The 21,108-nt window shown below is 48.6% G+C and overlaps 1 protein-coding gene across 1 annotated transcript; it reads left to right on the top strand.

Annotated features, from left to right (window-relative positions):
* The first annotated feature begins 1,924 nt into the window (after window positions 1-1,924).
* On the top strand, window positions 1,925-19,373 carry Endou (endonuclease, poly(U) specific). Its single transcript, XM_038344004.1, has 10 exons — window positions 1,925-1,979; window positions 6,809-6,931; window positions 10,850-10,912; window positions 11,382-11,519; window positions 11,958-12,129; window positions 12,514-12,713; window positions 16,860-16,973; window positions 17,557-17,663; window positions 18,323-18,465; window positions 19,253-19,373. Exons 1-10 carry the CDS (start codon window positions 1,925-1,927, stop codon window positions 19,371-19,373), a joined length of 1,236 nt encoding a protein of 411 aa, XP_038199932.1.
* The last annotated feature ends 1,735 nt before the right edge of the window (window positions 19,374-21,108 follow it).

Below are 21,108 nucleotides of genomic sequence, written 5' to 3'. Positions count from 1 at the left end.
AGCCTCTTCCTCCTCTTCCACATCACCACAAAGGACACAGTCCGCCACCTCCAACTTCAGCATCTCTGTTGGCCCCCCTTTCCCATCACCCTTCATTGTGCATCTTCCTGTGCCCCTTCCCCACTTGGATCCCGGTCTTGTGAAATTTCCATGAGGGCTCCCTGAAAAGAACTCGTCAAGATGGAAGCCTACGTTAGCATGGATTCGAAGGAGAACCAAAGATGAGGAACACTGGGGTTTGTGTCTAGATGGGCCAGTAGATAAAGTGTTGGAGACACGTTCTGCTTTTTCTGTGTGCTTGTATATGATTAGTTAGGGTTTCCATTGCTATGATAAAACACCACAACCGAAAGCAACTTGAAGAGGTAAGGGTTTATTTCATCTTAAGATTCTCAGGTTTTATCTTTGAGGGAAGTCAGGACAGAAACTCAAAGTCGGAACCTGAAGGTAGGAACTGAAGCAGAAGCCATGGAGGAACACTGCTCACTGGCTTGCTCTCCATGATGTTTTCAGTCTGTTTCCTTCCTTCCTTCCTTCCTTCTTTCCTTCCTTCCTTCCTTCCTTCCTTCCTTCCTTCCTTCCTTCCTTCCTTCGCTCCTTCCTTTCTTCCTTCCTTCGCTCCTTTCTTTTCTTCCTTCCTTTCTTTCAAGACAGGGTTTCTCTGTAGCTTTGGAGCCTGGCCTGGAACTTGCTCTGTAGACCAGACTGGCCTCAAACTCATAGAGATCCACCTGTCTCTGCCTCCTGAGTGCTGGGATTAAAGGCATGAGCCACCACCACCCAGCTTCAGCCCGCTTTCTTTCTTTTTTTTTTCTTTTTTTGGTTTTTTGAGACAGGGTTTCTCTGTAGCTTTGGAGCCTGTCCTGGAACTAGCTCTTGTAGACCAGGCTGGTCTCGAACTCACAGAGATCCGCCTGCCTCTGCCTCCCGAGTGCTGGGATTAAAGGCGTGCGCCACCACCGCCCGGCTTCAGCCTGCTTTCTTATACAACCTAGGACCACTTTCCCAAGTGTGGCACTGCCCACAGTGGGCAGGACCCTCCCACATCCATCATCAACCAAGAAAAAACGCCTTACAGACTTGCCTACAGGCCAGTCCTGGGGTGACATTTTCTTAATTAAGATTCCTTCTTCCCAGGTGACCTCAGCTTGTGTCAAGTTGACATAAAAACTAGCCAGTACAGAATCTAAGTTCCTCCACTAGTCGTGAATGGGTTGATGAATGCTCCCTTAGGGACTTGATATTCCACCCCCAATATTCCTTATCAGTTTTTGTCTCTACCAGCACGTCTTAGGTTATAAAAGTCCTAAGGGTTGGGAAGGAGATCTGTGAGAGGAGGTGAGCTGTCCAAAGAGGATGTGCCCCAACCTTGCCAGCGGTGAAGACATTCAAGTGTAAATTCAACAAGCATGGAAGGGGTTTCTACATGCATGTGAAATGAAACAATGTGACCGCAGTAGTCCCTTGAATCCCAGCTTGGGTCTAGGCTTGCAGTTCCAGGAAGGCCAGGTCTGTGACTGCGGGTAGGTGGGTGTAGGTCACCTGAAGATGAGCACATCAGTGTCCCTAACTTGAGTAAAGAACCTGCCAAACTAGGCTCATCTTGCTGCGTCTGCTAGTGTGGCCTATTTTCTAGCTACAGATAGCCAGCATTACCTGTTTTCAACATCTGACGTGACCTGTCTGCTTAGTCACCTTCTCTCTGGCTTCAAACAGCTGTGGGGCCCCACCCCCTTTCCATCTCCCATCCATCTGCGATCCATTCCCTCCCCCTTTCCTTCCTGGAAGGATCTAGACACACCAGATCCACAAGTCCTGGTGTCTTTAAAAGGATCTGCCTGCGGACTAAGGCTCATCTGAGGACTGTGACATTCACCTTGATTGTAGTGGGAAGTCCAGCGGTCAGTCTGCCGCAGCTGGCATCATGAAGGCCTCCGTCTCCCTGATAGTGGCCATGCTCTGTGGCTTGGCCTGGGCTGGTAAGTCATGCTCTGGTGGGCATGGGAGTCGGATGGGTTGCTTAGAGAATAGAGAGCCTGCCTTGGTTGAGGTTCTGGGATCTGTGTCTCTGAAGTCGGCTGGTGATGTGGAGGAATTGCAGAGCTGAAGCCTTCGGGGATCACCTCTACCATCACTGGAATAACCAGACTCCATACTTGGCCCAGGTTTTATTTTCCCACGGCCACCACACAGTGTAAAAGGGAAGGAGGTTTCTGAGTTGGGATTGCCTGATTGTCTCAGGTCACTCCCTCCTCTGCCGCCAGGTGATAGATGAGCCTTAGAAGATGGGTGGTCTCGGGAGGAAACTTAAGTTCCTGACTCAGCAGTGAGGCCTGTCCCACTTGGGACTACACAAATGATTAGAGGAATAGAGTCCCCCCCCCCCCCAACAGCTTCAGTAACTGTGCAAAAAGCTGCTGCGGTGTTAATTAGTGATTAGTGGGTGGTAGGGAGGAGGGCCAAGGGAGGGGGCTGAGCTGAGGGGTGTGGGCAGCATCCTCCTCTGCCCCAGGAGAGTCAGAGTTCCTGCAGTTCCACCCTCCCGGGGTGTTCCTGCCTCGGACTATCTACAGGATCAGAGCAGGAGGACCGAGCAAGCGAGCAAGGGCTCAGCCCCTTGGAACTTATCAGGGTTTTAGCATGGATCTTTCCAGGAGGTGCTGACTTTTGGTGTCATTCTCCATCCGGGTGTGTAGAGGGGGACCCTGAGTGTGATTTCTAAACACAAAAGCAATGGATGAGAAAAGCTGTTCCCATGACACTATATGTGCCTCTTTGAGGACTCCGCTCTGCCCGGGTCCTGGGGCTGGAGAGGGAGAGAAAGAGAGGGAAGGGTAGGTAGGCACGGGACCTTACCTCAGGTCTGATCATTGTAGGGATGAAGGAGAGCGTGTGGGACTAACCAGTGTTAGGGTGATCAGAGGGTTGGGACACGCCAGCTCTAGGAGAAGATGGCACAGGAGACATCTGGTCCTTGCAGGAGGTCCCTGAGGGCATGGCTTTTGCGGTTTCAGAGGCGCAGGCAGCTCTGGACTGCCTTGGTTAGCCTCTGCTGTCGGCGGACGGGAAGCGAGGGTACAGTGGAAAGACCCCAGAAGGTAGGGGCGAGTCTCTGCTCCTGTGTTGTTTTAACCAAAATCCCAATCGTTTGTTTTTAACAATAAGGACCTGGAAGCCAGTTCTGTGTAAGAAGTCTTGTTTGAGATGAAATAGAGAAAAAGGGAAGGCTTCTGGCATGTTGGTGGAGGAGGAAGGTCAGCTGGGTGCTTTATCTGCTTCTACGAGCTAGCAGGCTTTCACCCCAACATCTGACTGCCGAGTCTTTATTGATAAAAATTGAATGATTGAAATTTTGCTAAAAAACAACACTCCTGTTAGTTCTGTCCTAGCATCCAGCATTTTCAGACTTGGGTACCCAAGTATGAGCCACACCAGGAGTCATGGGGGCACAGGTCATGGCCTATCAGCCAGGTGCCTTCCAAGGCCTTGGCTTTTTCAAGTGAACAGAGGCAGGAAGCTGGTCTTGGAAATGAAGGTTTTTAGCTCACTAGGTTTCCATGGAAATAACATCTGGGCTTCCCTGAGAGAAAATATGTGAGGATGTTTCAGTTGTCAAAAGGCCTGAGGGCTGACATACAGGGATCCTGTAACCATCCAGGCTTGGTGCTAAGCTTTTTAATGGTCAGTGGGGAAAGAGTATTAAGGTTGTATCGGGCTTACGGTCTTTGAAGATGCAGAGAAACCTAGTTTTTTACAGGGGAAGGAATCAGAATTCCAAATGAGGAGTGGTAGGAAAATCCGAGGCTAAGAGAAAAGGTAAAATGAAGAAAGGCCGAGGAGAAGAAGAGACTGGGCAGAGAAGCAAGGGGCAGAGGCTGCTGAAGTAGTCATACGGGCCCTAGCTTGGTGAGTGAGACTTATACAAAGACTTTTTATCAAAGGGTGGGAACCTGAAGTCAGAACGAGGAGTCATTTAGTGTCCCCAGGACAGCACAGTGAGGTTCCTGTAGGAAAAACTCCATGCCAGCCACCCCCATGTCCCAAGGTTACTCTGAAGCAAAAGACACTCACAGAGGAATGTGAGACCTGGTGGCATTGAGTTCTTACTGGAGACAAAGTTCTGAAGCAGATGACAAATCCACACAGCAGGGGCCAGGGGGAGTGCTCTCCTGAGCTCCACGGCCAGCTATTCACACACACTCTCTCCCTCTCTCTCAGCTCCTGCCAGCCCTAGAACAGTGAATTCCACCCTTGGACTCTGTCTCAGTGGCCCATTAAGAGCAAGGCCCCCACTCACTTACTTTCCCTCTGGACTCTGGGTGTTCTGCCAGGCTGGTGGGGCAAGCAGCTGGCCCAGCCTTCCTCCTGAGCTGAACACTTTTTCTCAAGACCTTAGCGTTTAGGTGCCAAGTGAGATGACTTAAGATTCACGAAGGGTTCCCTGTGTGCTCAGATGGAAAAGTGGCCTTGGGCTTGGCCTTCTTTAGGACAATCTCCCAGACTAATACCCTGCCTTCTTGGATGTGTTAGAGGCCCTGCACACAATAGGCAATGGCCTCAGGACCTGATTTAACCTTGACCTGACACCTCTCTGCTGCAAATAGACTCATAGTGACAATGACATCAGCTGGTAAAACATCCCAGAACGCACACCTGCAAACAACCCAGCTCCTCACAGGATGGCCCAGCTGAACTGGGGGAGGGAGTCAGGCAAGTCGTTTGTGGGCAGGTTCCCTAACCAGGGATGATTGCTGAAACCAGTCTGGATATTTGCGGTCTCCGGTATGGACATGGAATGTGGCCATTGTTTATTTATATAACAAAGACTGAAGTGGCCCCGTTCTGTGTCATACACCACAGGAAGCGCTTTGCCAAGCTTAACTCATTTACTTCTTATGCACGTTCTATGAGATAGACTCTGGTTTTTTCTTATTTTTACAGATAAGCCAACAGAGGCATAGAAAGTGAAATAACTTGCCCAAGATCACACAGCTGGGAAGCATCCTGGCTAGGATTCCAACTCAGGCGGCTGGGTACCAGAGGCCAGCATCGCTCCGCTACGTACCCCCATTAGGTGTGATGTAATCCCAGCCCCAAGTCTAACCTGAGACAAAACTCAGATTATTTCTCCCTTTCTAGAGCTGGTACATGCTCAGTCCTAAATCAAGTTTAATCTTACTCCATTCCCTACCCAATAGCAATTAATACAAAACTGTTTATCGATCAACTTAGTGCAAGTTTCTCCTCACTGTAGCTCTAAGTTGAAGGCTAATAGCAGCCCTGGTCTAAGTCAGGGTTATATTTCCTCACTGGCCCTATCCAGATGCTCATGGCAACTTTGACTCTTGTGGCTGTTTTTTCGAGACAAGGTTTCCTGGCTGTTCTGGAACTCATTCTGTAGACCAAGCTGGCCTCGAACTCACAGATCTGCTTGTCTCTACCTCCCCAGTGCTGGAATTAAAGGCATGTGCCACCACTGCCTGGCTTCTTGTGGCTGTTTTGTTTTTGCTTTTTTTGAGACAAAATTTGATGTAGCCCAGGCTGACTTTGAACTTGTTTTTCTACTAAAGCTGGCCTTGAACACCTGATCCTCCTGCTTCTACCTCACAAATCTTGGCATTACAAACATGCCTGGCTTCTGACTCTGGCCCTGACTTCTGTGTAGTCTTCAGCCTGACTCCGAAACCCAGTGTTCCTGACACCCAAGCCTCAGACGCCCCCATGAAAACACCCCTAAGTCAAGCGTGAGAAGACTCCTCTCCTACCCTCTACCCTGCACTCTTAGCTGTTGTGGGCATGGTGAGGCCTGGTTTCTCTTTCATAGTAGCAGTGTGTTTGTATTGTTCTTTGCAAAAGTTCTGGTCATTGCCAGGCATGGTTGCACACTCCTTTAATTCCAGCACTTGGGAGGCAGGGGCAGGATCTCTGAGTTTGAAGACAGCCTGGTCTACAGAGCAAGTTCCAGGACAGCAGAGCTACACAGAGAAATCCTGCCTCAGAAAACAAAACAAAACAAAAGAAAACAAAAGTTCTGGTCATATGCCCCTTGTGACCAAAAGCTTGCTTCTGTAAATGGTTTGTCTGGAGCAAGGGATGTGGTCTGTGGTTGCATAACAGAATCCTGTCCCAAAGCCCAATTCTCACCCACATTGGCCTCATTCCCCACCCAAGCACAGAATGCATTCCAGAGGCTGGAAGAAGCAGAGAGTGACATGGGGAAACAGGGTGCAGAAGAGAGGCTGAAGGAGGGGAGAACAAAGAATAGAAACAGGGTAGGAGCAGAGTGAGGGGTGGCTCAGGAGTGGCAGGAGGCACCACTGTGGCAGTGGCGACTCTCCCTCAGCCACGGGACAGGCCCACAAAACTTGTCTTGGCCACTGACCTCTTTCTTCAGCCTGCTGGAAGTTTAAAATCTGAGAAATTTTCACTCCCAAATGAGGTGTTCTTTGGGCAATCTGGAGGCTCCGGCTATGTCTCCTGCTGCTGGAAAGTGATGGTAGACTCCAGTCAAACTCTCCCTGTTCAATTTGTGACAATCTTACTTCTCACACACTGCTTCTTTGCTTGTTTCTGTCACTGGTCCCTCCAACAGGCACCTGAGTCTGAGCCGCTGGTTGGTACTCTGAACCTAGGTCATGCAGGGCACCTAAGTGTGGGAAAGGCCTACACTGAGCTAGGAGGCTATAAACATGGCTGTCCTGTAGGCAGCGATGGCCTTCCTTGTTCCTCCCTGAGCCCTCGTGCAGGGACAATTTAAGAAAAGCATAGGATCCCTGAAGCACTGAACTGGTCATCTTGACTGTTGTAGGAAACCTGGAGTCATGTGCGTCTCGCTGTAACGAGAAATTTAACCGGGATGCAGACTGCCAGTGTGATCGTCGGTGTCCCCAACATGACGATTGCTGTGACGACTATGAACATCTGTGCACTGGTGAGGCAGCATGTGGGATGAAGGGTTGGGACACATGTCATCTCAGCCTGTGTGCAAGTCTGGGCTAGTGTCCAGAAGTCCAGAGCAAGGCTGGAGACGGAGGAGAGGGCTTCAGGGCAAAGGAGCAGAGTGTGGAGGGCAGGGACGAGGGTCAGAGATTGGCTCATCACTAGTCTCGGCTTTTCTAGGAAGTTCCTAAATTAAAGTAGAGCACCTGGAAGATCTGAGGGAACAACCAGGATTAACAATATCTTGGGGTGGGGAAGGCTGGAGAGACGACTCAGGTTGAGCATCGGCTGCTCTTCCAGAGGTTCTGAGTTCAATTCCCAGTAATCACATGGTGCCTCACAACCATCTATATGAGATCCAGTGCCCTCTTCTGGCCTGCAGGCATATACGCAGACAGAACATCATATACATAATAAATAAATAAATCTTAAAAAAAAAACCCAAAAACAGAGTCTTGAAAGTTTAAGCCACAAAACAACACTTTAGTATATATGATATTGTTCACTATTAGTCACACTGGGAAGCACACGCATAAGTGGTAGGCAGCACTCACAGTCTACATGACATGAGGAAGACCGTTTGGCCTCTGTGGCTGTCAAAGCACAGAGCACTCTTCTCCCGGGAGTGAAATAAGCAACCACTGCTTTAGACTGTCCTTCCCATGTGGGACGTGGTGGTACACACCTTTATTCCTAGCACTCTAGGGGACAGAGGCAGGTGGATCTCTGTGAGTTGGAGGCCAGCTTGGTGTACATAGTGAGTTCCAGGACAGCCAGGGCTACATAGTGAGAACCTGTCTCAAAATAGCAACAAAACAAAACAAAACAAAAAACAAAGGCATGCCTGTACGCGTGGGTGAGTCCATGAGAGTCTGAAATATAGGGATATGAAATGTTTATTGGGGGACATTCACAAATAACAAGGCAGAGAGCCACTGGAGCCACTGTGGTCCTCTGCCCTGAGGGGCAGCTGGAAGCTGCAATCGGATATCTGATTAAAGAGATCATGTCCACACACAGAAGCCACTAAGGCTGGTACCCAAAAACTGTTGGCAGAAAGAAATTCCCACAACATATGCCCATCCCCAAAGGGTCATTTGTTTCTCCATCGATACAGATTTAAAGGCATTTCTCCCTCTGTACTAGGATCGAATCATAGGTCTCAGATATATGAGGCAGGTGCTCACCCACTGAATTGTATTCTCAGCTCATTTTCTACTTTTTATTCTGACACAGGATATAACTAAGTGTCCAAGGTAAGCTTTGAACTCACTATGTAACACAAGTTGACCTTGAACTTGTGATCCTCCTACTTCAGTCTGCTAAGTAGCTAGGATTGCAGACCCTTATGCCCAGGCCCAGCTATGGAAATACTTCTTGACAAATCATTTTTTTAATATTTATTTTATTTGTGTGCATGTGCAAGTGTGTGCATGCACGTCTCTCTCTCTCTCTCTCTCTCTCTCTCTCTCTCTGTGTGTGTGTGTGTGTGTGTGTGTGTCTGTGTGTGGTGTGTATGTACTTGTAGCTTGGGAGTTCTGAAGAAGGCCTCGGGCCCCCTGGAGCTGGAGTCTTGGCAGTTGAGAGCCACCTGACGCATGTGCTGGGAAAATCCAACTTCCCCTGGAAGTGCAATTGCTCTTCACTGTTGAGCCATCTCTCCAGACCTTGAAAAACCACTTTTTAATAGACTCCTTGTTTAGTTCATTGTTTCGCATTTAAGAGGAGTAAGGAAAGGCTGAGAAGGAGCCAGCAACGTAAATTAATGTGGACTTATTAAGTTAAATTAATGTGGATTTATTAAGAAAAAGCAAGAAAGGAAATAGAAAGTGGGAGGGGTTCCAAGGATCAAGGATACTGCCAGGTTGCCTTGTTGCCCTATTGGTGACGTTTTATGAGACTTAGGGTGGGAAATAACTTAGAACTGAGGTCATTTTTATTAAGACTGGTAATTCTGAGCACATGGCAGGGCTGGCTAGCCAGCGAGAAGTTCACATACCTTATGCATGGCTCTTGAGCTCCACAGGAAAGGTAATCCTGTGTTAATGGTCCAGTCAAAGGAATGGTCACAGGTCTCCTGATCCACAATGGGCCCTGCCCTTACCTCCGGGAGCTAGTGCCCGTCTCAAGGGTTGCACATTTCCCATGATTCCCTTCTGCCCACCACTTCTGCAGCTTAACCTGTTCTCTTGCTGCTGCCTGCTGCTGCTGCTGCTGTGGTGGTGGCAGCTGCTGCTGAGGTGCTCCGGTGCTGGTGGTTGCTGCAGATTATGTCTTTTTCCAGTCCAGTTGCTGCCTTTTTAATTTGGGTTCAGCTCAGCTCACTCTCCTGAAAGCGGAAAAGAAAATGCTCAGAGAAACATTTTGTTGGGTTTAATCACAACAGCGGGATGGGCGACTCTCTCTCTCCCTAGCTCCCAAAACCTGATGTTGTAGCTAGAGAAGAGGTGTCCAGGCACAGCAAACCGCCCACGCTGCGAAGCTCGGTGTTTACTCCAGTCATGGCATTGTCCTTTTGAGATTCTTACAATCCCTCCTCCCTCTGCTTGGGACTCCTTTATGCCCAAGAGCCTATGCCTATGTTACATAGCTATCTATATACAACAGGTATGCATATCAAACATTTGCTGTTATAGCCACATACGGTGGTGCATGCCTGTAACCCTTAGCACTTGGGAGGTAGAAACAGAAGGCCCAGTAGTTCAAGACCATCCTCAGCTACCTAGTGAGTTCAGAGCCCGCCTGGGCTACCTGAGGGCCTGTCTCACACAACATTAAAACAAACAAACAAAGGACATTGTAATTCACAACATACTGCAGTTCTGCACCAGAGCAGACCTGTGTGATTGGTGGCTTTGGGTGGTGTGATGACACGCGTGATGTATGTTGTATGTTCAGAACCAAAGATGCAGAGAGGTCACACGACACATGATTGGATCCTGCCAGAAACACCTCAGATTCATTATGTTTGATTTGGGGGTTTAATTTTCAGCCATTTCCAGTTCAGAAACATTTTACTGTTGGCAAATTCTTCGTGACACATTCAGTTATACGACCCCCCTATGAGGCTGGGACCCACAGTAAAGCTAGGTTGGGCCCGCAGGGGAAATGCTCGGCCTCTGGCTTGGGTGGCAATTGTGGCAGAGTCAGCTAGAGTTCACAGACGCTGGCGATTGAACCAAGTTGTGGTGTAAACTCTTTGAAATGGTCGTGCCTGGGACTGTGGCTTCGGGGTAAGCAGCTGCCACCATCAAGTAGTTCCCGTCACACACTGGAGCTGGCAGGTGGCTAGAATGGCTAGCTGCTTAACCCGGGCATCTGAGACAGCAAGAGAGTCCAATAGCTGGCAGTTAGGGAGTCAAGCTGCCCATCCCCCGCTGGCTTACAGGAAAACATCCGAAGGAGTGCTTACAGTAAGAACTAGAAGAACAAATCCCGACCATTAACTGATTCTAAACAGATTTTAACAGTGCTTCAACAATACTTAACACCTGCCCAGCCCACCCCCAGGGAGTCGTGGGTCCCTCCCCTCCCCAGCTCTCTTAATAGGAACAGGATGTTCTGAACCGACAGCCTTGTCATTTGGAGAATGCTGAAATGCTCTATTCATATGTGGTAACTTGAATTGGTTTGCAGTCCTGGTGGGACTCGCCCGCCTCTTCCTCCGCTTTTTATGGACTTTTCTTTTTAGTCCTTCTGAGCACAGCGGGGCCCCAAATGCCAAAATGGGAGGACCTTTGTCACCTGGGGGAAATAGTTTTGTTTTCCCCCTAAGTTTTCAGTAATCTGACCTTGGAAATACCTCACATTTCCCGTCCTGAGCCTTCAATGTGAGGGGTTTGTCCATACACAATTGCTTTGAGGCTGGAAATGCCAGGATGGTTGGTGACATTATTTTCCTACGTTACAGCTGAAGAAGACCCTCCGGAGCCAAAGGAGTTCCTGGATCCAGAGGATGAGATCCCAGTCAGCCGTAAGCATGAACTCCAGATAGTACAGGGGGTGACAAAGGGAGAGGGTGCCACAACAGAGGCAAGGAACTAGACCCAAGCCAGAAGAATGAGGCTGCATCTGACCAGAGGAGACCCTGGTGTGATCCAAGCAACCAAGTGGGAGGGTGACCAGGAAAACGTCTGAGGCCTGGGGGGGGGGGATGGAGTAGAAGAGGTTTTATTTTTAGGGTGGGAAGATTATAAAAACAACAGGCCAGAGAGTAGAGTCCTACATCAGAAAGCAAAGAACTTCCTGACTGCAGGGTGTGCAAGTGATTAGTCCCCTGCCCCCAGGAGACCTTTAGCAAGGAACCCAGCTACGGGTGTGGGTAGAAGAATTGGTCCTTAGGCTCCTAGCACACCCTCTCGAGGTTGCCAGGGACACACACACACACACACACACACACACACACACACACACCACACACACTCTCTTCTCTGTCCTCTTAGACCTGTACGCTGCACCAAACTCCTGCCAGGGCCGCTGCCGGGAAGCCTACGACAAGCACCAGCCTTGCCACTGCAATGACCGATGCCAAGAGTTTGGGAACTGCTGTGAAGATTTTTACAGCTTGTGTGGTGACCATGGTCAGTCTGCTCTGGCAGCATAGCCCCCCACACACGGGAACTCTCTAGAGTTCTCCCAGTGTGGTCCTTGGACCCACGACATCAGGAGCATCTGAGAATCCTTAGGCGAGGCGACCAGCCCTAGGCCTGTGCCCCAGACCAACTGCTCAGAAACTCTGGACTGGGTTCACCCCTCTGATTAAATCTTCCAGGGGATTCCGATGCCTGCTTCAGTTTGGAACCTGATGTGGGCTTTCTGTGCGCATCGTGGCAATGATACGTGCTGACCTTAGCGGTCTGTTTCTATCTTGCCCTCTAACTGCAGAGTATTGGGTGGTGTTCCCCCTCACTAGAGCAAGCTTCCTTCCAGAAGGGGCCAAGAGGGGGATGCTATTGGTCTTCAGACAGTGCCCTGCCTTCCTCCAGCTCTCAGACCACCCCTCTCCCAATTCCTCTTAGAGGGCTTCTCCCACCGCAGTGATGCTGTAACCAACGAGGACCTTCAGAGTATCTCTGAGACCATCTACAGGGTAGACACCAATAAAGCCCACAAGGAAGACATTGTCCTCAACAGTCAAAACCGTGTCTCCCCATCAGAGACAGGGAACCAAGTGGACCGCTGTCCGGAGCCGTGAGTGCCCCTCACCCCTCACAACCCTCACTCTATCTGTCCTCCGCCCTCACTTTCAGGTCTTGCTCCACAAGTCAAGCAAGCTCAAAGGGAGAGGGAGACAATTTAATTTCCAGAAACAAAGAAATCACCTTGAGGGTAGGTGGGTGGATAGCCAAAAGGTTTCTGTGGCTGGCCAGGCTGAGATAATGCTGATCTTACAATCAGTGAGGTAGACTAAGACAGACCTCAGAGTTGCCTTTCAAAAGCCCCTCACATTGCCTTTGCTTCTGAACCCTGAACCCGTCCATCTCTATGTGCTGCCCCTGGCCTGTTTGGAAGATTCTGGGAGAGTGTCTACGGCATGTGCAAGCCCCCTAATGGCTCTCCATCCGCTTGCTGCAGGCTTTTCACTTACGTCAACGAGCAGTTGTTCACCAAGCCTACCTACGCAGCTTTCATCAACCTGCTCAACAATTACCAGCGGGCCACCGGCCACGGGGAGCACTTCAGTGCCCAAGAGCTGCAGGAGCAGGCTCTCTTCCTCAGGGAGGTCATGAAGACAGCTGTCATGAAGGAGCTCTATGGTTTTCTCCATCAGCAGAGTGAGTGAGCCACAAAGCTATGGGATGAGGTGTGACTCCAGGAAAGCCAGACATTGCTGAGGTCTCTGGTGGCCGCTGCAGTGGCGGTGGTGGTGGTGGTGTGAGAACGGGTAATAGAGCAAAGAGACTCTGCATGGAGACCAGTATCAGCCTGAAGGTATCAAAGACATGGCTAGAATCTATAGAGATTGGGGACCCTAGCAGGAGCTGAACGACCTTCTGACTGGCTTGTTGCTTAGATCACCCATCTTTAGACTGAACGTCAGTCATCTTGTGAGTTTCCTACCTTCTGAAGGGAATGAGCTCCCCACCCCAACTCTATCCATACTCTGGGCACTTTTCAGCCACCCCATGGATCCCAGAGTCATGTCAGAAGCCTTACGTTTGGGTAAGTGGGGCTGTCCATACCTCCTTCTCCTGGACGGCAACAGAGAATCAGCAAAGGCTGATTAGGAAGTGGTCTGACTGGACCACCTCCAGAAACAGATACATGCAAATCAGACCAAAAAAGGTTTAGGCTTTGGGACTTCTTGGCTCTGGTTCTGTTTGTTAGTATCCTCCAGATTCCTTTTCTGAACTCTGGCAAGCTGGACGGTCTCGGAGGCGGATCCGTACAGGTCTCCTTTGCTGTCCCCCGGGGACCGTGTCCAGGCAGACCTGCTGCTTTTGGTCTGCAGCCTTAGACTACAGCAGAGTAACTTACTAACTCTGTTGTTAGAGGTGAAACACCGGAGTGGTTCTCTAAGATACATGCAATCCTATGATGCCCCCTGGTGTCTGCTCTGTGGTAAACACACGAGAGACAGAGGCATGCTAATGCTCTGTCAGGCTTCCTAATGCCGGGACTCTTGAATACAGTTCCTCACATAGTGGTGACCCCCAACCATAGAATTATTTTTCTTGCTACTTCATAACTGTTATTTTGCTACTGTTATGAATCGTAATGTAAGTATTTTTGGAGAAAAAGGTTTGCCAAAGGGGTTGCAACCCACATGTTGAGAACCACTGAACTAAACCCGTAGTTTTTTTTTTTTTTTTCAGTAAGAGAATCAGAAGTCTAGCCAGGCTGGAAGACCTAAGTGAACAAGTAGCCAGAAACAGCCTTCCAGTACTCAGAACAGACGTCCCGGAACTCACCCCAGCTCCCGCATTCCAGCTCCCACTAGCCTGCTACATTTACAAAGGCACCAGCAGCTCCTGCCACATCTCTTCAGCCTTTGAGAGATCAGAATACAGCCCAGAATAGCTCAGCCAGACAGACTTGGTTTGACAGTTGGGTCTGTTACCAGAGGTGCAATTCTGGTCTTATAGTTTAAGGGCATCTCCCAAATTTCGCGTATTAAAAATGTAATCTCTAGTGCCGTATGTTGATGATGTCTAGAGGTGAGAACTTTGGGAGGCGACTCCAACTGTGGATCCGTGGACCACTGAGAATACGCTATTAGAGAATCTGACTCTGTAGTATGCTTGCTTTGCCTGGCCCTTCTCACATGCCGGGACTTGTTTGATTTCCTAGACTCCAGAATGTGAGGCAGCTAAACTTCTATTAATTATAAACTGCAGGGGTCTGGAGAGATGGCTCAGTGGTTAAGAGCAGCAGCTGCTTTTCCAGAGGTCTTGAGTTCAATTCCCAGCAACCATATGGTGGCTTACAACCATCTGTAATGAGATCTGATGCCCTTTTCTGGCATGTGGGCATACATGCAGGCAGAATGTTGCCTACATAATAAATAAATAAATCTAAAAAAAATTATAAACTGCAGTTGCAGGGATTTGGTTTTAGCAACATGAGGCAAGTTAAACACCTGCACAGTGCTGTTGTGACCTCTCCTGGTCTTATCTGTGCCTTAAGGTCTTTGAAGGTTGATGCTTGCAAAACATCAAAAGGGGACACCCAGCAAGTACTAATAAGGGTAACTATTTGGTCTGTGAAACCATTCTGTTCATGTCTACTCAGTCTTGTTTTCCAACAGTGTTTTAAGTCCTTGAAAGGAAAGAATATTCCTGGTATCTGTTTTGGATCCTCCACACAATTCTGGAAGTCCCTGATTTAAAACTCCAGCTCTGACTTTTCCCTTGGGGCCCAGTGGCCTTTTCAACAGCTCCACTTGGCTATCTGTTATTTACATAACACAGCATAGAGGAACTCACTGTTCCTTCTATTCCCCATACCTGCTCCTCTCTAGGTCACCTCATCTCCTGATCATCACCACAATTCATCCAGTTCTTGTGCATAAAGTCCAGGAGTTAGGAATGTGTGCGTGTGTCTCTGTGAGTGTGTGTATGTGTGTGTCTCTGTGAGTGTGTGTATGTCTCTGTGTGTACCTGTATGCATTTTTGCGTGTATGTGTGTGTGTCTTTGTATGTGTGCATATGTGTATGTGCGTCTGTGAGGGTCTTATTTGTGTGAGTCTCTGTGTGTATGCTTGTGTGTGTGTTTGTGTATGTTTGTGTGAATGTCTCTGTGTGTTTATGTTTGTGTATTGTGTGTGCCTCTATGTGTATGTGTCTCTGTGTGTGTGTGTGTGTCTGGTGTCTCTGTAAGTGTGTATGTGTGCATTTGTGTGTGTGCCTGTATTTATATGTGCATGTATGTGTGTGTCTCTGTGTGTATGCGTGCATATTGTACATGTGTCTGTGAGGGTCTTGTGTGTGTGAGTCTGTGTGTGTATGCTTGTTTGTGTGTTTGTATATGTTTGTGTGTGTGTATCTTTCTGTGTTTGCATATGTGTGTATGCCTCTGTGTGTGTCTGTGTGTGTCTATGTGTGTGCCTGTATGTGTGTGTGCCTGTATGTATATGTGTATGTATGTGTGTGTGTCTCTGTGTGTATGTGTGCATATGAGTCTGAGGGTCTTGTGTGTGTGAATCTCTGTGTATATGTTTGTTTGTATGTTTGTGTATGTGTATCTTTCTGTGTTTGTGTGTGTGTGTCTAAGTATGAATAGAAATACTGTTCACAGTTCTAGAAATGGTAGGGCAGCATCTCACGAGGGCCTTCGTGCTGTGTTGTGACATCCCATAATGCAGAGATCGATTGAGTGAGAAAGGCTAAGGAGAGAGCTGAATTTATTTTTGTTATTACTTATTTTGAGACAAAGTTTCATGTAACCCATGCTGGCCCTGAACTCATTTTATCTTGAGGGTGACTTTCAACTTTCATGTGACTACAGGCTTTTACTACCACACCCAGCTCTAAACTCATCTTTCTAAACTTTAAAATTGAAAGGAAACCATCCACTCAGTGTGGACCCCCACAGAATGGCATCAATTCACTCATTGGACAGAACTTCATAGCCCAATTATCCTTTTTATTTATTTTTTTTGAGATGGGGACTCTCTATATAACCCTGGCTGTACTAGAACTCACTGTGTAGACCAGGCTGGCCTCACACTCACAGAGATCCACCTGTCTCTGCCTCCTGAGTGCAGAGATTAAAAGCGTGAGCCACCACATCCATCACCCTAACTACCTCTGGAGACACTACATCTTCATTTTGAAGGAGGTATCAAGTGTCTTACAAACTTCTGAGAGGCGCATTCAAGACAAAGTACTTCTGCCAGGTGTGATGACATATATCTCAGATTCCAGCATTTGGGAGGCAGAAATAGTCAGAGCTCTGTGAGCTCAAGGCCAGTTTGGTTTATGTATTCTATTCTGGAACAGCCAGGACTACTTAGTAAAACCCTGTCTAAAAACAATACCCCAAATCCCCAAACACATAGTACTCCTTGCTCCCACATCATCCTCTAGTTGTTATGGGTGCCCTTCATACTTATCTGAGATATTATTTATAATTTCTGTTTATTATTCAAGTCTTTCCCTGGAATGCAAGCTGTAGAGACTCTCTCTCTGTGTGTGTCTCTCTCTCTGTGTGTCTCTCTCTGTGACTCTGTCTCTGTCTCTCTCTCTCTGTCTCTCTCTCTCTCTCTCTCTCTCTCTCTCTCTCTCTCTCTCTCTCTCTCTCTCTCTCTCTCTCTCTCTCTCTGTGTGTGTGTGTGTACTCCTGAGACCCTTGACCATGTAGAATGAAAGTCTGGTCACATTTGGTGAATGCCTCCTGATGCACTGGAGCAGATACCCTTCCTTGCTTCCCAGGACTGCTCTAGCTCCTTGCTGAAGAGTCCTTTGTTTTTCTCTCCACAGACCGCTACAGCTCCGAACAAGAGTTTGTGGATGATTTGAAGAACATGTGGTTTGGGCTGTACTCAAGAGGCAATGAAGAAAGGGATTCGAGTGGCTTTGAACATGTCTTCTCAGGTAGGCTCACTCTGCTTGGCAGAGAAAGAGTGGGAGAGATGAAGATGAAGGAGAATGGCTCTGCTTAGGGGCAGGTCAGCCCTGAGCATTGGTTAACAGGTAGTCAAGCCGCTGGCAGGGAGGGACTCCCAGGTCAAGTGTGAGGGGCATCTGAGAAGCCACGCTGAGGGATGACAGTTCATCTAGAATATCTAGGTGGGAAAGAAAACCAGTCCAGGCGCTCCCAGGATTCCATGAGCGACTGTTGGCTGGTATGTCTGCCTCTGAATGATCCTCTGCTTTGTGGCTTGGTTAGGGGCTTCCTACAGAGGCTACTGTGCACCCTCATCCTTGTGGTTCTCACTGAGCCTGGCTTGATCCTGCGAAAGCAGTCAGAAGAGTATGTCAGAGCAGAGGATTGTCTAGGAGGAAGTCTTCTGGAGTCTTGAGCCAGAGAGAACAGTCATATGAGGGTATCAGGCAAGGGGCTAAGTAAGAGAGCCTGGAGATGGGAGACAGGCTTGGCGTGGAATGGTAGAGATAAACTGGAGGGGAAGGGGATGGGAAGGCAGCCCGGACACCCACTTTGGGCTCTTTATTACAGGCGAAGTGAAAAAGGGCAAGGTCACTGGCTTCCACAACTGGATCCGCTTCTACCTGCAGGAGAAGGAGGGTCTGCTTGACTATTACAGTCACAACTATGATGGGCCTGTAAGTCCCTGGGCTGGAGGGGCCTGGTGGGTGCCCAGACCTCCTGCTCTTCCTCTGGCTGTCAAGCCATCAGACTTGCTTCTCACTGCCACCCAACAGACAGCCACCCAACAGAAACCATGTTCTCATCTGCTAGAGAGCAGATTTCCACCCCAAGTCCCAACAGTGAAGCCTGCAAAACTGCCAGGGACAGGAGATAGAGGGTACCACATTCAGCTGGGGGCCAAGGCCTGATTCTTAGACCATAGAACAAAGCTGTGCATTTACTCCCTGCCTGAATGTCATCCTCAGAGGGTGGCAGTGATGTCCACCCTGGCTAACTGAGCTAAACTCCATGTTTTATAAGAAACTTTTGCTGCCCTAGGCCAGAAAATGATTTGGGGTAATAAACTGGTCTCTTGCATGTGGAGGGCCATAGGGAGTACCTGTTTGTTTCCCTTCACTCTGGTTGATCACGTGGGTGTCATTCTGGCCCCATTGCCACTGGTAGCTTCAGACAGTGGGTCTGAGTGGGACTCGGGCACTTTGCACGGTAGGCTGTCCCTTCTGTCTGTTTAAAGCAAGTGTCTCTAGAAGGCTCCTCAAGAATTCCCATAAATACTAGCTGACTGACGGTGCCCGGTTCTATCACGTGACTTTTGCTGTCCTTTCTTCTGCAGTGGGATTCCTACCCTGATGTGCTAGCCATGCAGTTCAACTGGGATGGCTACTACAAGGAAGTGGGCTCAGCTTTCATTGGCAGCAGCCCCGAGTTCGAGTTTGCCCTCTATTCTTTGTGCTTCATCACCAGGCCAGGCAGAAAGTGAGTACTGGGGCGACCGAGAGACAAGAGCAGCATGGGAGTCTGACTGTACATCACCATCTAGGGTGGCGTCAGGAGACATTAGGGCTTCCACTCTGGCTGGAAAGGTTGGAGAAACTATTGCTCTTCCCTTCCACAGTGAAGTGGTCAGATTAGACTGGTCGCTGCCAGTCTTCACCCTAGCAGCAGCACCATGTAGCTCCTTTCTTCCCTCCTCGAGTGAAGCATTCAGTATCATAATCTACCAAGACGTCAGTAGTGCGGTTGTCCCGGATCCCTGAACCCTGATTGGCTGTTTGGGAGAACCACAGAGTCCCAAAGAGAGCAGTTGATAATAACTGGCCTCTGTCACTTGAGAATTTGTTTGGGTCCTAATACGTTTTGTTTTCATTTATTTATTTTTTGGGGGCTTTGTCTCACTATGTAGCTGGGGTTGTAGATTCTCTGAATCCTGAGTTTATGGACATGTGCCCAAGTGCCTTGCTCTGGTCCTATTATTTTTGAAGCAGAAAGCAAACACCTAATTTCCAAAGCATTCAGCTCGAGGCATTCAGAGTATTTCTCTGGGAAGGACAGGGAGCACTGTCCCATAGGCAGAGAGACACCAAAGTCCAGATTTGGAAAGCTGGCCAAGCTCAGGGAGTTGGGACAGAGGCTTCGGAATGCGGGCCACTCTGTCTGGGAGGCTGAAACGCTTCTGCTGGGGATGACGAGGTCTTTTCCATCTGGAACAGAGATGGGTGAAGTGGTGGGCTCTTCTGACTCGATTCATGATCTTTCCCTACAGGTGCCACTTAAGCCTGGGTGGCTATCCTCTGAGCATCCAGACCTACACGTGGGATAAGACCACCTACGGAAATGGCAAGAAGTACATTGCGACAGCCTACATAGTGTCGTCTACCCAATAGAGTTTGCAGCCAGATGGGCAATGAGGGCAGGGGGCCAAGCCAGATCCAGGTGCTATTTGCCCTTTACTGGGGAGGGGAGAGACTAGTCTTGGAGGAACCCCAAACCCCAGTTTTATGAAAGAGATCTCAACTCTAGAAATGCCCATGTGGGAGAGAGAAGAAAGGATACAATTGGAAAAATGTAGAGAATCAGCCAAATCTTTGTTGTCTTATATTTTAGTAACATGATCTAAGAAATAGAGCCCCTCTCTGTCTGGCAAAGGTAGCAGCCCTCAAGAGTTCTTTAAAGTGTAGTGGGGCCATGAGCAAGTCCTTGGCCTCATATTCCCTTTAATGTGAAGGGGAGGGTCTTCCCTTTTTTCCTGCATGGGGCTTGGGGAGAGGGTGATGCAGACAGTATTATGACTGTGAGGTGTCTTCTGGTGTTTGTAGGAAGAACCAGTGGTAGAAATTCGGGGTTTCCAAATGGCTGTCTCTGCAACTGAGACTCAGCCTTGTGCTGGGCCCCAAAGAAGCAGGTCTTAGACCCAAGCAGGAAAGTCTCAGAGAGTCAAATCTGTGAGCGTGTGGAGTCAGGGGTTGCGCGGTTGTAAGTGGGCTAGGGCAGGTGGCCTCTTCGATCCTAGATGTCTGTATGGCCACATCAGCATCTGCTTCTAGACGTTTCCCACTTGCAGACATTTAGTGCAGTAACAGACACGTGTTTTGATCCCACATAGAGCTTTGTTTTGTTTCAAAAGAACAGCCCTCATAGGAGGAAGATTGGGCATCCAAAAAAGAAAAGACTCTCTCACTTGGTGTCACTGGCAATTATACTAAGGTTTATCCAGCTGCCATAATTTGGAACATCCTAGGCTGGTAGAAGAGGGACCCTGGGGCTCCTGTTTCCATCTCTATGATATATTTATTGACCCCTGATGCTCAGGAGCCAGGTGTGGCCCCACAGCACCAGCCTTGTACCAAAGCTTAGAGACATCATGTTTCCAATTAAAGGCACTGGAGAAAACCTGAATGTGTTTCATCCTTGTATATGTTGACTCTGTCGGTCTTCTGGCCTCCTCCCTGGAGCAGGAGTGGAGGTCTTTGCAGCCTGGATCACAGAGTGTGGGCTTGGGTGAAGCCACTGGGGCTCAGAAGACTCTGTAGCCAGGAGGAGGAAGAAGTCTTCCTGGTACCTGTAACATGAATAAAGAGCATCACACGTGGGGTGGGGGAAGAATGGGGACTGGGAGCTTTGGCCCCAGTACCAGTCCCCTTGATCACACATGGGAGGAGAAGAAGAACACTGGGAAACAGCGTCTGTGACTACGGAAGGGGAGGAGATTCCTGAGCGACTTCTCGCAGATTATTTAGGCCACAGTTTGAGGAAGATATCAGGCAGGACTAACTCCTAGTAGTACAGACCTGGATGGATAAAGCAGGTTATCCTGCCCTCCCCAGGAGTGTTCCTGGGCAAGAGAAGAGTTAGTGGGACATAGTGGTCAAGGTGCAGATACTGAAGTCAGGTTGTGTGTGTCTAGCCAGGGTCTGACCACATGGACAAATTTCTTGTTCAGATCAGCATCTTCAACAGTAACATGAGAAAGCTACTATCAATGTGAAATTAGCAATGTTATTTGTATATTTATATCATATGGAATAAGACATGTTATTTTTATTTTTTTTAATATTTATTTATTTATTTATTTATTTATTTATTTACTATGTATACAATATTCTGTCTGTATGTATGCCT

Source organism: Arvicola amphibius, chromosome 9 (assembly GCF_903992535.2).
Source record: "Arvicola amphibius chromosome 9, mArvAmp1.2, whole genome shotgun sequence".
NCBI lineage: Eukaryota > Metazoa > Chordata > Mammalia > Rodentia > Cricetidae > Arvicola > Arvicola amphibius.
The sequence above is the reverse complement of the archived record's forward strand: the minus strand, read 5'-3'. Positions and strand labels throughout refer to the sequence as shown.

Bases quoted from the DNA above. Each gene is read 5' to 3' on its own strand.
- Endou (XM_038344004.1), top strand. From the start codon at position 1,925: ATGAAGGCCTCCGTCTCCCTGATAGTGGCCATGCTCTGTGGCTTGGCC. The intron at 10,913-11,381 runs GTAAGCATGAAC...CTGTCCTCTTAG, and splicing joins GGATGAGATCCCAGTCAGCC to ACCTGTACGCTGCACCAAAC. The intron at 17,664-18,322 runs GTAAGTCCCTGG...TTTCTTCTGCAG, and splicing joins GTCACAACTATGATGGGCCT to TGGGATTCCTACCCTGATGT.